The 16,625-nt window shown below is 36.6% G+C and overlaps 1 protein-coding gene and 1 long non-coding RNA gene across 2 annotated transcripts in view; one reads left to right on the forward strand and one right to left on the reverse strand.

Annotated features, from left to right (window-relative positions):
• COL24A1 (collagen type XXIV alpha 1 chain) overlaps window positions 1-16,625 on the forward strand; it is a gene marked incomplete at both ends in the record, with an annotated part of 398,127 nt that overhangs the window by 374,855 nt on the left and 6,647 nt on the right. Inside the window, 2 exons of the mRNA XM_082834714.1 lie at window positions 10,782-10,847; window positions 11,489-11,657. Of these exons, the coding sequence (XP_082690840.1) occupies window positions 10,782-10,847; window positions 11,489-11,657 (235 nt within the window). The remainder of the gene's footprint in view (window positions 1-10,781; window positions 10,848-11,488; window positions 11,658-16,625) is intronic.
• Window positions 5,047-16,331, reverse strand: LOC309958651. Its single transcript, XR_014326046.1, has 3 exons — window positions 15,904-16,331; window positions 11,555-11,634; window positions 5,047-7,942 (listed from the first exon to the last, which is right to left on the reverse strand). It is a non-coding gene; the product is annotated as an uncharacterized lncRNA (long non-coding RNA).

Here is a 16,625-nt window from a genome sequence, read left to right on the forward strand (position 1 = left end):
TAATATCTTTGTTTTCCTACTTTCTACAAAAGGTCTCCTTCTATCTTCAACCTCGCCCATGCCCCATTCCTGCAGAATCAGAATCCTGGTCAAATGCAGTGGTCCTTGGTCAGATTTCCTGCTTAAAGGAAATCCGCTGTTGGCTACACTGTCCAAACAAATGGCCAGTCCTATGCCTTCCAAGCCTTACTTATTTCCACATGCTTCTCTGGTATCATTTGGATCTTTGAAAGTTCTACCTGGTGGATCACTGCGGTCCACTCCCAGCAGGTCAGGAACTCTTCATTCCCCTCAGCTTTTCATCAGGGCAAGGAGTAACTTTCAAGCAAAGTGCCACAGGAAGATGGTCTCCTTGGAAACAAGACACCTATTTCTCTATGATTTTTTAAAAATTACTCCCCCTTTCTGGCCATCTGACTGATGGGGACTGAAACCTTCCCTGGCATGAACATCAGTGGGCATGTCCTTTTTTAAATCTTTAGATTATTCTCCACTTCTCTGTTCTTCCTTTCCTCCTGGATCCTCACAATGCATGGGTTAGAAGAACCCTCATCAGTTGCCTTCTCACCTTATAATGACTTTGATATATCATAGCTGCTTTCCTAATAAAGAACAAGTTCTAAAAGAGCATATATCATTGGCAAATTAGAGGTGTTTAGTGAAAACTTTCACATTGAAGTGCCAAATTTTGGGGCACCACATCCCTCTCTCACTTGAAAAATGTTTGTATGTGTTCCTCTGCAGCCAGAATGAATTAGGACATGTGAGAGGTTTCTGCTCTGAGAAAAATGTGGATAAGAATATATACTTTGAGGAATTATTTATTAGGAGGATTAAATGAAAAAGTATATGTGCTTGACACATTATAGGTACTCAACTAACATTAGTTTCTTTGTTTCCTTCTTCCCTTTCTCGCCTTTCTGTCTTCCTTGTTCCTGGCCAGTATGAAACCCAGTTTCTTTACACTGTCTTTCTGGGACTTGCAGAGACCATTGTAGGAAAGTGGCAGTGTAGCCTTGAAAAAAAGACTTTCAGAGTAGAAGTTTACATGCCAATAAGAAAATACCTACATATTCCTTCTAAACTCAAACTATGATCATATCTTCTGTGAAACTCTTCTTAATTCCATCCCCTCGTTGCACTGCAAGATAGAACTGATCACTTCCCCTTCTTCATTCATACTCATTTATTTTCATGCCCATTTCCATGTATTAGACTGTGAACTCTCTGAAGGTAAGCAATGTGTTCTGTATCTTTTTTCCATTCAAGCCCTTAAGAAGTGTCTACTGAATGAATGAATAAATGCAAACAGGCAAGTTGCAACTCTTAGAAAATTTCAGAGGGAATCCTCCAAGCCAGAAGACTTCACTTGGAGGGAAATAATGTCTAGAATGGAATAGGATCATATTAGAATTAGAGATAGAAGTCTTCTTAGTAATTATTTAGTAATTATTTTAGACTGTGAATTGTCACTCATTAGTTGGTGGATCATAATATCAACATGGTGAGTCTCAGCATTCTTTTGAAATGAAATTAAAACAGAAAAATGTGGGGAGTGACTGTTTAACGGGTATAGGGTTTCTTTTAGAGGCGATGAAAATGTTGTGAAATTAAATAGTGGTAATGGTTGCACAACACAGTGAATCTACCAGAGCAATAAACTGGATACTTTAAAATGACTAAAATGGTGAATTTTATGTTATGTGAATTTTACTCAATTTTTAAGAAAAGCACAAAAAAAGAACACCCTAGGACCTACTGTACAGCACAGAGAACTATATTCAATATCTTGTAATAACCTACAATGGAAAAGAATCTGAAAAATAATAGATAAATATAGATATAAATAGAGATATAGATTATAATATGTATAACAATCACTTTGCTATACATCTGAAACTAACACATTGTAAATCAACTATACTTCAATTTAAAAAAAACATAATAAGTATATCACCACTAGTAGGGAAAAATATGTTTTGTAAAAGTTTTCAGTTAAATATATGTTTGTGTGAACCTTATCATGATATAAAAATGTATTTATTACTATGGGTCAAGATAAGAAAAGTTTGAAAACCTCTAACCTAGTCCAGCCCCCTCTTTTTAAGACCTATAAGTAACTTGCTCAAGTTCCTAAAGTAGAATAGCTAAAAAGCAATGTTTCAGGAAAAGGAATATATATTGATGGTGCTTTTGAATTTGAGGATATTATCAGGGTGATGACCAGACCTCAGTGCACATGGTAAGATATTTAGAAACTGACCCAAAAAAAAATTACAACAGGATGTCAAAGTTAACCACAAATGGTTGGTGGGATAAAGGATGGGTGTATGGTGTGTGTGTGTGTGTGTGTGTGTGTGTGTGTGTGTGTGTGTGTGTGTGTGTGTGTGTGTGTGTGTGTGTGTGTGAGACGTGGGGAGTGGAAATAGTAAAAATTGAAAATCATTAAATGAGATAAGGAATTTTCAACTTAATGATACTAGTTAATGGGTCAGCTGTGAAACCTGGATTGGTGAATTGAGAGGCTGCAGCAGCTGCAGGTATCATCCTAGTTCCCTAGAACAAGCAATTTCCTCTACCATGGAGAGGTGCATGACCTGAAATCAGTTCCCACCCCATAAATGTTTTCACCATCCAGTGATCTTAAAATTTTAGATGGCTGGAAAATAACACTTCTTAAAGTACTGGGGTGCCCAGATTAGATCTGCATTTTACTCAAATAAATTGGGAAGGAACTGTGAATATTACGTCCCCTCAAGGTATAATGAATCCTCCTAATTTCCTTCATTTGTCCCACTAATCCTGGTAACTCCTTATTCTTGGTGCACGTTTTTATAAACCTTAAGCAATTTTCATGTGAGAATATGTTCTAACTAGAGTACATGGAGGAAGCTATTTCTTTTGGATTCCCTTATTGGACCTAATGAGAGTTTCACACTTAGGTGGGGACACTTAGATGTTGCTGAATGACTTCCCAGGCAAATCATCTTAATACCATCTCTATGGGCCTGCCCCCCCTAAAGGCTATCCTTGGGAAAAAATAAATTCAGCAAATTGAATGCCTACTATGTGCCAGGCATGAGCTAGGATTTGGGAATACACTGGCATTATAGGAATTAAAAATTTTATGAGTAGCCAAGTTTTATGACATTCTTTTCTTTCTAATGCCTATTGTGGGGGAAAAAACCCTGCCTTTTTCATTGAGTTGACATTTGTACTGTTGGTGGTTAAAACTGCTAGTACCTTAGCTTGAATCTAGTACCAAATGCTACACTACTAATCTACTAAAAGTCACTGTATTCTTCATTGCCACATTCTCAAAGAAAACAAACCATGGTCATTTCAATTAAGAATATCCTACAGTTTATTCATCCATCCAGTCCTCTATTCATGGGTGGTGTTGTTTCCAATCTTTTTCCTAATACAAACAGTATGCATGTCTTGCCCATATACATATTTTGTGGAATATCTCTAAGACCTGTTCCCAGAAGTGGGATGGTTAGCTGTAAGGGATAATGAGCATACTTATTTACTTATTATTTTTAATTGTGGTAAAATATACATAAAATGTATCATTTTAACCATCTTTAAGTGTACTCTTCAGTAGCATTAAGTACATTCACACCGCTGTGCAACTATCACCACCAGTCATCTCTAGAACTTTTTTCATCATCTAAGACTGAAACTCTGATCCATTAAACAGTAATTCCCCATTCCTCCCTTCCCCAGTCCCTAAAAACCTACCATTCTACTTTCTATCTCTCTATTAATTTGACTACTCTAGATACCTCCTATAAGTGGAAGCATATAGTATTTGAACATTATTGTCTGGCTTTCTTCACTTAGCATAATGTCTTCAAGGTTAATCCATGTTGTAGCATGTGTCAGAATTTCTTTCCTTTTTAAGGCTGAATAATTTCCATTGTATGTATATACCACATTTTGTTTATCCAGATGGACACTTGGGTTGCTTCCACCTTTTTCTATTGTGAATAATGCTGCTATAAACATAGGTGTACAAATATCTGTTTGAGCCCCTGCCTTTTTTAAAAAATATATCTTTATTGGAGTATAACTGCTTCACAATACTGAGCTAGACCCTGTTGCACAACAAAATGAATCAGCCATATGCATATATACATCCACATATCCCCTCCCTCTTGAGCCCTCCTCCCACCCTCCCTATCCCATCCCTCTAGGTCATCGCAAAGCACCGAGCTGATCTCCCTGTGCTACGCTGCTGCTTCCCACCAGCTAACTATTTTACATTTGGCACAGGACTCGTACTCAGAAAACTATAAAACACTGATCAAAGAAATCAAAGATGACATAAACAGATGGGGAAATATACCATGTTCTTGGACTGGAAGAATCAACATTGTGAAAATGACTATACTACCCAAAGCAATTTACAGATTCAGTGCAATCCCTATCAAATTAACAATGGCATTCGTCACATAATTAGAACAAAAATTTTTACAATTTGTATGGAAACACAAAAGACCCTGAATAGCCAAAGCAATCTTGAGAAAGAAAAACGGAGCTGGAGAAATCAGGCTCCCTGACTTCAAACTATACTGCAAAGCTATAGTAATCAAGACAGTATGGGGCTTCCCTGGTGGCACAGTGGTTAAGAATCCTCCTGCCAATGCAGGGGACAGGGGGTTGAGCCCTGGTCTGGGAAGATCCCACATGCCATGGAACCACTAAGCCCGTGCACCACAACTACTGAGCCTGCGCTCTAGAACCCATGAGCCACAACTACTGAGCCTGCGTGCCACAACTACTGAAGCCCGTGGGCCTAGAGGCCATGCTCCGCAACAAGAAAATCCACCGCAATGAGAAGCCCGAGCACCACAACAAAGAGTAGCTCCCGCTTGCCGCAACTAGAGAAAGCCCGCAAGCAGCAACGAAGACCCAACGCAGCCAAAAAAAAAAACATATGTCAATGGTACAGGATAGAAAGCCCAGAGATAAACCCACGCACGTAATGGCCACCTAATTTATGACAAGGCAAGAACGTACAATGGAGAAAAGACAGCCTCTTCAATAAGTGGTGCTGGGAAAACTGGACAGCTATATGTAAAAAACTGAAATTAGGACACTACCTAACACCATACACAAAAATTAACTCCATATGGATTAAAGAGTCCCTGCCTTTAATTCATTTCCATATATACCCAGAAGTGAAACTGCTGGATCATATGGTAATTTTATGTTTAACTTTATGAGGAATTGCTATACTGTTTTCCATAGCAAGTACACCATTTCACATTCCCACCAATAGTACACAGGGCTCCAATTTCTCCAAATCCTCCCTCACATTTGTTATATTCTGCTTGTTTGATAACAGCCATCCTAAGGGGTGTGAAGTGGCAGATAACTGTGTTTTGACTTGCATTTCCTTAATGATTACAGATGTTAAGCATCTTTTCATGTGCTCATTGGCTTATATGTATCTTCTTTGGCAAAACTGGCTTACATATCTTCTTCGGAAAAATGTCTTTTGCCCATTTTTGAATTGGGTTGCTTATTTTTGTTGTGTTGTTGAGTTATAGGAGTTCTTTATGCATTCTAAATGTTAATCCCTCATCATATATATGATTTGCAAATATTTTCTCCCATTCCTTTGGCTGCCTTTTCACTCTGTTGATTTTTGCACAGAAGTTTTTGATGTAGTCCAATTTATCAGGGTTTTGTTGTTGTTGTTTTACCTTGCTTTTGGTTTCACCTCCAAGAAATCAGTGCCAAATCCAATGTCATGAAGCATTTCCCATATATTTTCTTCAAGAGTTTTACAGTTTTAGGTCTTACAGTTAATTATCTGATCCATTTTGAGTTAATTTTTGTTTATGATGTAGGTAGGAGTCTAACTTCATTCTTTTGCATGTGGATATCAAATTTTCCCAGCACTATTCCTTCCTTAGGGAATGGCCTTGGCACCCTTCTCAAAAATTATTTAACCATATATGTGAGGGTTTATTCCTGCACTCTATTCCATTGGTCTATACGTCTGTCTGTATGCCAGTACCACACTGTTCTGATTACTGTAGCTTTGTAGTAAGTTTTGAAAGTGAAGTGTGAGACCTCCAAGTTTGTTGTCCTTTTTCAAGATTGTTTGGCTGTTTGGGATCTGTACTCTCTTTTATAGTTACCTGTATAGTTATCTTTACCAGTGCTCTTTATTTCTTCATGTGGATTCAAGTTTCTGCCTAGTATCCTTTATTTCAGTCCAAAGGACTCCCTTTATTATTTTTCTAGGGAAGTTTGCTAATGATAAATTGCCTCAGCTTTTGTTTATCTGGGAATATCTTTTTTCCTCCTTTTTGAAGGATAGTTTTATTGGATATAGAAGTTTTGGTTGATAGTCTTTTTCCTTCAGCACTCTGAATATGTCATCCTACTGCCTCTCACCTTTATGGTTTTTGATGAAAAATCTCATCCCTTGGATATGATGAGTCTCTTCTCTTTGCATTCAGGATTCGCTCTTCTCTTTGCATTCAGGATTCTCTCTTTGTCTTTAGCTTTCAGCAGTTTGATTATGATGTGTCTAGGGGAATTCATTGAGCTTCTTGGATGTGGAGATTAATGTTTTTCATCAAATTTGGCACACTTTCAGCCATTATTTTTTGAAATATTCTTTATACCCCTATTTCTCTCTCCTTCTCTTCTGAGACTCCCATCATTCATGCATTGGTATGTTTTATGATGTCCTGTACATCTCTGAGCCTGTTCATTTTCTGCTTCATTTTTCTTTATATGACTCTGACTGGATAATCTCAATAAACTGTTTTCAGGTTCACTGATTCTTTCTTCTATCTACTGAAATCTACAGTTGAGCCTCTGTAGTAAATTTTGATTTCAGTTATTATTCAACTACAAAACTTCTTCTACTTGGTTCTTTTCTATAATTTCTATTTTTTATTTGGTAAGACATCTTTTTCATACTTTCCTTTAGTTCTGTAGACATGGTTTACTTTAGTTCTTTGAACATACCTAAAATAGCTAAAGTTTTGTCTACTAAGTTCAACATCTGGGCTTCCTCAGGGACAATTTCTATTTCTATTGATTGCTTGGCTTTTTCCCATGTATAGGAGTCATACTTTAATGTTACTCAGCATGTCTTCTCATTTTTTTCTTGAAAACTGGACATTTTGAATAATATAAAATGGCATCTCTGGAAGTCAAATTCTTCACCCCAACCTCAGTGTTTATTGTTGCTACTTGTTGTTTTTGTTGTTTGTTTAGTGACTTTTCCTAAAGGTATAAAGTCTGTATTCTTTGACATATGTGACCACTAAAGTCTCTACTCAGTTAGCTTAGTGGTCAGCTAAGGATTGGAGAGAGATTTCCTTAAATGCCAGAACCAGGAAGTCTCCCAGTTTTTGCCAAGGGTCTCTGTGAGCATGTTGGAGCATTCCTTCAGTGCTCAGCCAGGCAACTGACAACTATACCCGAGTTTTAATTTCCTATTTTCACAGAGCCTGAAGGTCAGCCAGAAGACAGAACTTAGGGCCTTCTTATGTTTTTCCTGATCATGTGCACAGCCCTATGCATGTACATGGACTTCTAGATTCCCAGGAATATGTCAGAGTTTTTTAGAATCTCTATGGACATCTCATTCCCTAGCTTTTCTTAGCCTATTGTTTGCCCCGACTGTTTTCCAATGTTTCCAGTAGCCACAAAGTTAAACAATTCCATCTAAAATTTTTTTTTAATGTTCCTTGGGAAAGACTTTTTGCACTGGGTGAGCTCTGAGTCAGGTAAAATAAAGACAGTCCTGCAAGTCTTTAAGGGAACCACCAGAAAGGTCAAATAATGACATTTTGCTGGAAATAAGGCTTTGAAGCAACTCCAGCCCCATTCTGCTCCCTCCTGTGGTTTCCAGGCTTCTTGTTTTCACTGCGATTGCAGGCTGTTGGTTTTCAAGGCTACCACAGAGCTGGAAAGAGAGGCATGGGAATAGGACAGATTAAAGCTTTACAAAGCTCACTGCCCTTACTGAAATTAAGCTACTTTTCATAAATGCTCCCCAGGTTGCTGCAAGCAATTTTGTTAATTTCTATAATTCTGAAAAACTTCATTCTTACATTTTTTTTCCAGTTTTCTCATTGCTTTTATAGAAGAGAGAATTCTGGGAGGTCATTATGCCACCATTTTGCCGTCTCCTAGGTCTCTAATCTTTAGTACACATCTTTTTAATATTCTGTGTGATGAAATGGAAGAACATATAAAGCATTTCTGCATATTGAAGTACAATGGTTGCCTCAAATAAAAGCACTTGTAGAATTGTTTCAGTTGCAAACTGAACTAGCTGCTTTTTTCATGGAACACCATTTTTACTTGACAGAATGATAATGTTATTCAGACATGAGTATTTGGCAGATATTTTCTTGAAAATGAATGAAGTGAGCCTGTCATTTCAAGGAAAGCAACTGACAATTTGATACCAATGGTAAATTTCAAACTTTCAAGCAACAATAACAATTGAGGAATGCTTGTATCTATTACAAGTTTGACAACTTACCAGTACTTACATTTTTCTGATGAGATTGGTGATGATGTTAACGAATGTAATCTTTTGATATGACATAACGAAATGTGTCAGTCTTTGGAAAATCTGCATTATTTCATGAACCGTTATTTTCCAATGATCAATGCATGATTTTAACCAAAATCATGATTTTTACTAAAATCATGCATTGGTAAATGATTCTTTCAAAGTTTAAGATAGATCAATAGATTTTAATATAAAAGAATATAAAATAGATACATTGTAGATATGGTTTCAGATTTCACATTTCAACTAACCTTCAAGAAACTACCACTTATCAAGTTCTGGTAGAATATCAAAGAAGAATATCCACAATTATCTGAAAAGGATACTAAAATAATCTTTTTTCCAACTACATATCTTTTTAAGGTTGGATTTTCTTCATACAGTTCAGCTAAAGTAACACTTTAATAGACTGAATATAGAAGCAAATATGAGAATCTAGCTATCTCCTATTAATCCAGACATTAAAGAGATGTACAAAAGTGTAAAACAGTACCGCTCTTCTCACTAATTTTTTGTTTGGAAAATAGTTATTTTTCATTTAAAAAAATGTTTATTTATATTAACATATAATGGATTTATTGTTTTAAGGCAATTAACACATAGTTTTAAAATTTATATTTTAATTCCTACTATGTTAAATATCAAAAGCTGTAATGCACATAAATATAAGTTCTTTAAAGCCCTTAATAATATTTAAAAGTACAAAAGGGTCCTGAGTCTGAAGCGCCTGAGAACTGCTTATTGCTAGTTTTTCTAAGATCAAAGCCCTAACCACAAACTGGAAAATATAAAGGTGGCTATTGTTTACTACTTAATTCAGTTGCCCATATTTAGTCCCAATATATTTTTGTGACCCATGTCCAAAGTCTGCCAATTCTCACAAGAATGATGGTCAGAATTATTTAATCTGCACAGAACATTTTATGCTAAGCCTTTCTTCTTCTTGAATAGGCCATGCTTTTCTATCTCACTGCCTTTGTGCAAAGTTGTTACCTCTGCCTGGAAAGCTCTCCCAGCCCTTCTCCTAACAATTCATATTTATTCTTCAGATCTCAGCTCAAATATCACCACCTCAGGGAAGCCTATGCTGATCTAGTCCTTCCAAATCTCTTATATCCCCCAGATTTCATACTCTGTAATTTCTCTCATAGGTCCATGCACTTTTCTTTTATAGCACGTATCACAATTTATAAATGTGTATTTTTGAGATTGATTAATGCCTTTATCGACCTCTAAACTTTAGCTCTACAAGGGCAAGGTTGTTTTGTTTTGTATTGTTTGCTTACCATTTTTTCCTCAATATGTGTTTGGCAGTGTACATATGCAGAATGAGTCAAGTATTTTCCAATATGAAAACCACATGTTGAGGCAAAGATGAGTACATTTTGTTGATTGTCCCATCATTTTAAATAGTTTTTCAAATTACCAACCATGAGTTATGAGAGATCTGTTGAAAAGAGTTTCTATTGTATGGGCTGCCAAGTAAAAAGATATCTCAGCAGTACAATCATTCTGAAAGAAATTAGATCGCTTGATTTGCTCACACAGATGCCATTTCACAGAACTTTCTCCCAACTCATGCTTCTTAGTTTCCAAGCTTTTTAAAAAATAAAATACGAAAAGACTTTTTACTAATGGTTAGGTTGGGTCTTTCTCTAAAAATATATTTTATTAAATGCAGGAGGAGATTGGATTCATGATGTATTATTTCTTTTGGGACTAATGATACTTTTTCCAACTTCAGAAATTGTTTTTAAGACCGCAGAAGTATCAGATTAAACTAATGTGGTGACTACCTCAGGACAGTAATATTTTATTCTATTTTCCTTCCAAGAATGTAACTGTTAAAAATTACTACAGTTATTTATTCTTCACTTTACAATTTATTAACTGAGGGGATCATATTTCATTCTTCTTCCATGTGAGTAACTTTTTTGTGTGTTTTCATGCAGCAGAGACAAATAGTTTTTCATTTGAGAACTCTAGACTTTGGTCCTGTTTTAATTAGGAGACTTTTGAGATTTGGATGAAAGCAGCATATTGTCCTTTCGGATAGTCAGGCAATACTTGCAAGATCTGTCTAACCAGAAGAGTTACAAACCCCTTTTAGATAATAAGTCTAGTATACTTTAACAGCAGTGCTTTCGGAATTTATAGGCTTTACTTTAGAGCACTCAGTGTTGATCTTATTGCTGATCTCAAATGGTTTTGTTTTACACAGAAACAAATGGATATCAATGCTGCTATTCAAGCCCTGATTGAATCACATACTGCCCTACAGATGGAGGTAATATATCTGGCTTTATTTACACTAGCACTCTCAATCTACAAATTAAACAGAAATTTTTTTCAGAGGCCCAAATGTGACTTTATCTCAAAGCCTGTATTTAAAAGAGATTAAAAGTAATGAAAAAAATTTTAAAGACAAAGTAAGCAATTTTAATAAACAGAAATATATGCATCAGATGTTTTTTAAGGAAAACATTTAAAACAAAAATATAATATTGTTAAAGGATTTTTTAAAATAAGAATTTGGTACTATAGAAGAAACAGTTAAATGAAGTTAGCCATTTCTTAAAATGGGATCTATCTATCATCACTACTCATTTTTCCTATTTAAGCTCTATTTATTCATAATATAGGTTTTTTTCAAATTATGCAGTAGGCATAGTAATTAAGTTTTATGTCAGCTTGAAAACTAGACTTTTGAGTGTGAATTTAAGCTTTTATTAGGATCAAGATTAATAAAACATACAAATATGCCTATAGTTAAATATAAACTGTTCTTTACATCCTACTCCCAACTCCTTGCACACAACAGGAGTACATTTTTCTTCTGCCTTGCTCCGTGTTGATCATTTGGGTTACATGCTGGTAATGACTACTCCAAGCTTCTTTGCTAATATGATTCTCACAATGACTTGGCAGAGCTACCAGAATACTGAAGTGACCTTAATTGACCACAGTGCAGAGATATTCGAAACCTTGAACTACCTTAGCAATTTACTGCACAGCATCAAGAATCCTCTTGGCACACGAGATAACCCAGCACGAATCTGCAAAGATTTGCTTAACTGTGAACACAAAGTATCAGATGGTAAGTTACTGGTTTCCTTAAACTCTGATATCTAATTTTGCTTCATCGTTTCAGTGTGTTTGAGATTTGCGGTGTATTTATTCCAAACCTTATCATTTTTGATAAATCCCTGGCAGAGGCATTTTAACATCAAGAACCAAATACGTACTCAAAGAGGCAAACATGTTTCTGAGGTCAAAGTATCCTTTTTCAAGGGTTCACTTTACAAAAGGTTTTCCACTGCACAGCCTGACTTATGGCAACATGAAGAGGTCATAGAGCCCTCTCTACCACACCCTCTATAATTAGTTTTTACATAAAATGGAATTTAAGTGCCTCATTTCAGTATCAGTGACTATAAAGATGGAGTGGCTTGTCATTCTTGGAATTTTCTCATCCTCACATTGATACGCCAAATCCTTTAGCCAGAGGTGCAAAAACAGAACCATCAAGGAAAGGTTTAAAGCAAGTGGAAGAACCATCACTATCTGATGATAAGTAGGGGAAACCCTGTCTGCTACAACATGTCATTTAATTTTAATTTCTATTGGGTCTACCTGGTCAGCTGTACAATCAATATTAGTAGTTATCATTTTTTGGTAAAAACTCTAGTCTTAACACACAATGACATATATGCTGATTTGAAAATAACTAAGTTATTTAATTCTGCAGGATGAATAGTAGTCCATATTTTATTTTATACACATACACATATACATATATATGTATAAATACATGTTTGTCCAAAAACATCTTCCATTCTAGAGTAAAGTATAGTGAAAATATTCATTTTATTTATATTAATAAAATGCTTAACTTCTATAGATATTTCCTGCCCTAGATTATCACAAAAACAAATAATATTTACAGTTATAGCTACCTACAATAATTCAAATTTGATTCTTTCCCATATTTGAGGGTATAAAAATGCAATTCTATAGAACTGAAAGGAACAAAGACACTACAGGACATACAAATTACTGAAATCTAATTCAAGGTCTGCCTTCCTCATAGGAGAAATAGCTAAGTGGTATGGCTTGTAAGGTATCAGAAAGGTCTTTATGCCCAAAAATACTTTCACCACTAGGAGATTGTAAGTGCAGTAGAGAAACACAAAACAGCAGGGAAGAGGGGATATGACAGAAAGTAGGGTGGGGGGTGAAGTGGTAAATAGAGTAGGTAGATGAAGCATCTCTGAGAAAGTGACATTTGAGCAATATCAGAAGGAGGTGAGGGAACAAGCCACAGGAAATCTGGGGAAAGAGCTTTCCAGGAAGAAAGAACAAACGCAAGGCCCTTGAACCTGAGCGTGTACTTAGCATGTTCTACTATTAGCAAGAAGGCCAACGTGACTGGAAGAAAGTGCATAAGGGGAAGAATGGTAGGAAATGAAGTCAGAAAGATGTCGAGAAACCCGATTATACAGGATCTTATAGATTACTCAAAAGACTCCAGCTTTTACTGAATAAGATGGGAAGCCTCTGGAAGATTCTGAGCAAAGGAATGACGTGACTTGACTTAAATTTTTAAAATGTTACTCTGGGTGTTGTACTGCTAATATGAGGACAGGGTAGAAGGAGACATTGAGAAGACTACTGAAATAATCCAGTAAGAGATGATGATGGCTTGGACTAGAGTTGGTGATGGGGAAGTGATAAGAAATGGTCAAATCTTTGGATATGTTTTAAGGTAGAGTCAGCAGTTTTTTGTTGGTAATTCGGATGTGGGTTATGAGAGAAATAGAATGATAAAGGATGACTCTAAGATTTTTGACTAAGGGACTAGAAGAGTGGAATTGCTGTCAAAAGAGATAGAGAAGCAAGTTTGGAGACAAGATCAGGAGTTCGGTTTTGGATGTATTTAATTTGAGAGGTCTGTTAGGCATTCAAGTAAGGATGTCAAGTAGGTCATTGGCTATTCAGGAGTGTGAGGTCCTGGCTAGGGGTAAAATTTATGAAGTCATTTGCATATAAACAGTATCCAATGCCCTGAGACTGTTTAAGGCTATCTAAAGAACAGATAAATAAAGAAAAGAGAAGAGTTCTAAAAACTGTGCCTTAGAGCTCTCCAGTGTTTACAGAGGTCAGGGAGTTGAGGGGGAACTAGCGAAGAAGACTAAGAAGAAGCTATCACTGAGATAAGAGGAGAACTAGATGAATGTGGAGTGAAGAAAATGTTTGCCTGAGGAGCAGGGGATCTACTGGGTCGATGTCAAGTTAGGTGAAGACTGAGAAAGGCTACTAGATTTAGTAATGGGAAGGTCTTTGATGATCTTCGCAAGAGCGGTTTAGAGGAATGGTAGCAGTTAAAACTGTATCAGGTTTTCAGAGAAAATGGTGGAGCTGGAGAGTTTCCACTCCCATTAATGAAGCAGGTAATTCAATTTGCCTGACGAAACGTTTTGAAAATTAAGTTAAAAGCATCAAATACTGACAAAGTAGTGAGGGACTTTCAAGCCAATATTCTGAAAAAGACAGCAGAGAGATGAACACATACTTAGAGCTACTTTTGCCCTGGGTGTGTTCAGAAACTGAGTAGTGCTTTTGGTCAAAGGTTGGAATCTGAAGTCCACAAAAGGTGGGGACTTAGGCTTTCAAAGGGCTCCACTTTAAGAGTAAAAATAAACGGAAAGAAAAGATATTCGTATAGATTGCAGCCTAGCTTCACATCGTCAAGACGGCTCAGAAAATCTCAAACTGTGAACTTGGATTAAGATGATTCCAGACTGCTAGTAGCCCCTCATACCTGATAGAAACAAACAAAACTCTTCTATGAAAGATAATATCATCCTAGGGCTCAAATTATTTCCACAAATAATTTTTCAAATATAGTGCCCAGCACACAATCAATGATAACTAAGCACACAAGCTGACAAAACACCACGAATGAGAACTGGCAGAAACAGCAGACAACAGAAGCTGACTCGAAAGAAAAAATAAGAGAGGAAAAATTTGAAATGGAAGGTTTAACGGACAAGGTAAACCTTATTTAGGAACACGGTTTATTCACAATAATAAGAGAGAAGGCAGAATATATGTGTGCAAGTACAGATAGATGGGTAAAGGTCATAAAGGGAGCTTATGTAAGTTTCCTTCAGTTTGCTTTAGTTGTCTCAGTGAAACTGAAAGGTTATCAGTCAAGAATAAGAATGAAGGAAAGGTATAGTTAACTTGAGAGGATAGGAAGAGGTTTCAAATGGTTAACTATGAAAGTGACAGAGGAAATGAACTAGGGAAACATAGTAGTACTGTCTGGCAGCCTTTCAAACATTTAAATTTAAAGTGAGGCCAGTCAGCATAGTTGTGTTTTTCTCTAGGCACATTTAGTTGTGCAGGTACAGGCACAGATTAGGCACAAAACTGGATTTATGCAGGACTGGGATTTTATAAGACAAGCACAATGAAGTGAGGCAGGGCAAGAATGTTAAGGAAGTCTCTAAGGAAATGATCATAGCAAAGGACTGTGGGTTTTAAGCTAGGCAGGAAGAGAAGTGAACACATGATTATGAAGGACAATGAAGAGGTGGTAGTATCAATGGATAGTAGGTCCTAATGAGATCAAAGAATTATTAGAGTCAGAACACTAGAGGGAATGAGCTGGAATGAGAAAAGAGGGGAAATCATGGAGGAGATCTAGCTGTAGGTAATAACAAAAACTAGGGTATGGCCTTATAAGTTAATGATTAAAGTAAACAGGACAGGAGAAGGGTACAAAAACATTGGTGGGAGAGAGTTCGAGGCACTGAGAAGTCGGTATTGCAAATATCAACCATGTGGATGTGAAAATCATGAAGAATTAGGTTATAAATAGATTTTCTGAAAGTGATAGCTAGAATCATCAAAGAAATAAATTTGGTGATAGCAACAGGAAGAGGTAACAGGTGACATAGTGCAATGACAGCAATTTTACCACGGAGTGTTTTTAGGGAGAAAGTGGGGAGAACGGTCTGAAAGTGGCAACGAGGAGCAAGAAAGATCCCTTCCCCACCCAGGCACAATGCTATAGAGGCTGTGGCAGAACTTGAAAGAGCTGCAGGGGAAGCAGTGTTCTCAGAAGAGAGCCAATTTGGAGTTAGAGCATTTAGGCCTATAAAAGACGTATTATGGTATAGTGCTTTATCTGTAGCTCAGCATACCCTGAAAAAAATACGAAGCCCCTACCAGTTCACCATTGTACAATATAATGCCTGAATTCAAAGCATTCCACCCCATGTAACAATGAGACCTTGCTTGACGGAAAACGTTTTATAAAGAATATATTCACTCACATAGTAGTAGGAAACTATTTCTTGAAAGAGAGGAGATGATGAATCAAGATATGACTGTAAGCCTGGATCAGATCCTGGTTTAAAAAAAAAACAAAAACCCAGCTATAATTTCTACAAACTACAAAATGTTCAACATTCTGAGGAAATGGGAAAAAACAGGATGGAGGTGGTATTAGGATCTTTTTCACCCCTTTCTTCCATATTTCAATAGATCAGTGATTCTCCAAATATAGTCCGTGGACCAGAATTAGATGCAGATTCTCAAACCCCATCCCAGATTTAATGATTCAGCAACTCTTGGGATGGAGTCCAGCTATCTGGACTGTCTGTGACAGTCCCCTACTCTTGGAAGTACCAATTCAACAAGTCTTCCCTTTGAAGAATTAGTAGAATAGTAGAGGGGAGAATAGTCGAGGATGTTGTGGAAGTCTAAAATGATACACCAGGTGAAGCCCAGGATGAGCTGGAGGAATCTTTGCTGTGGGATAGGAATGGAACAAACAAGGATTTCTACCTATTATAGAAAATGACATTTTACAAATACTGTTTGATTGTCTTGCCTTTTTAATGCAAGAAGGCAGGGCCATCTCATTCAAAAATTCCTGCCCTTTGCGTTTAGAATAAGGTGCTATTTCAGTATTCTGAGCCTGTTATTCCGGAATTAAGACGCTAGCCCAGTACTTTTCAGTCTGAATATGTCTTGAAGTCTTTTACACACCATT

The sequence above is a fragment of the Leucopleurus acutus genome (genome assembly GCF_964270905.1).
Source record: "Leucopleurus acutus genome assembly, chromosome: 2".
Lineage (NCBI taxonomy): Eukaryota > Metazoa > Chordata > Mammalia > Artiodactyla > Delphinidae > Leucopleurus > Leucopleurus acutus.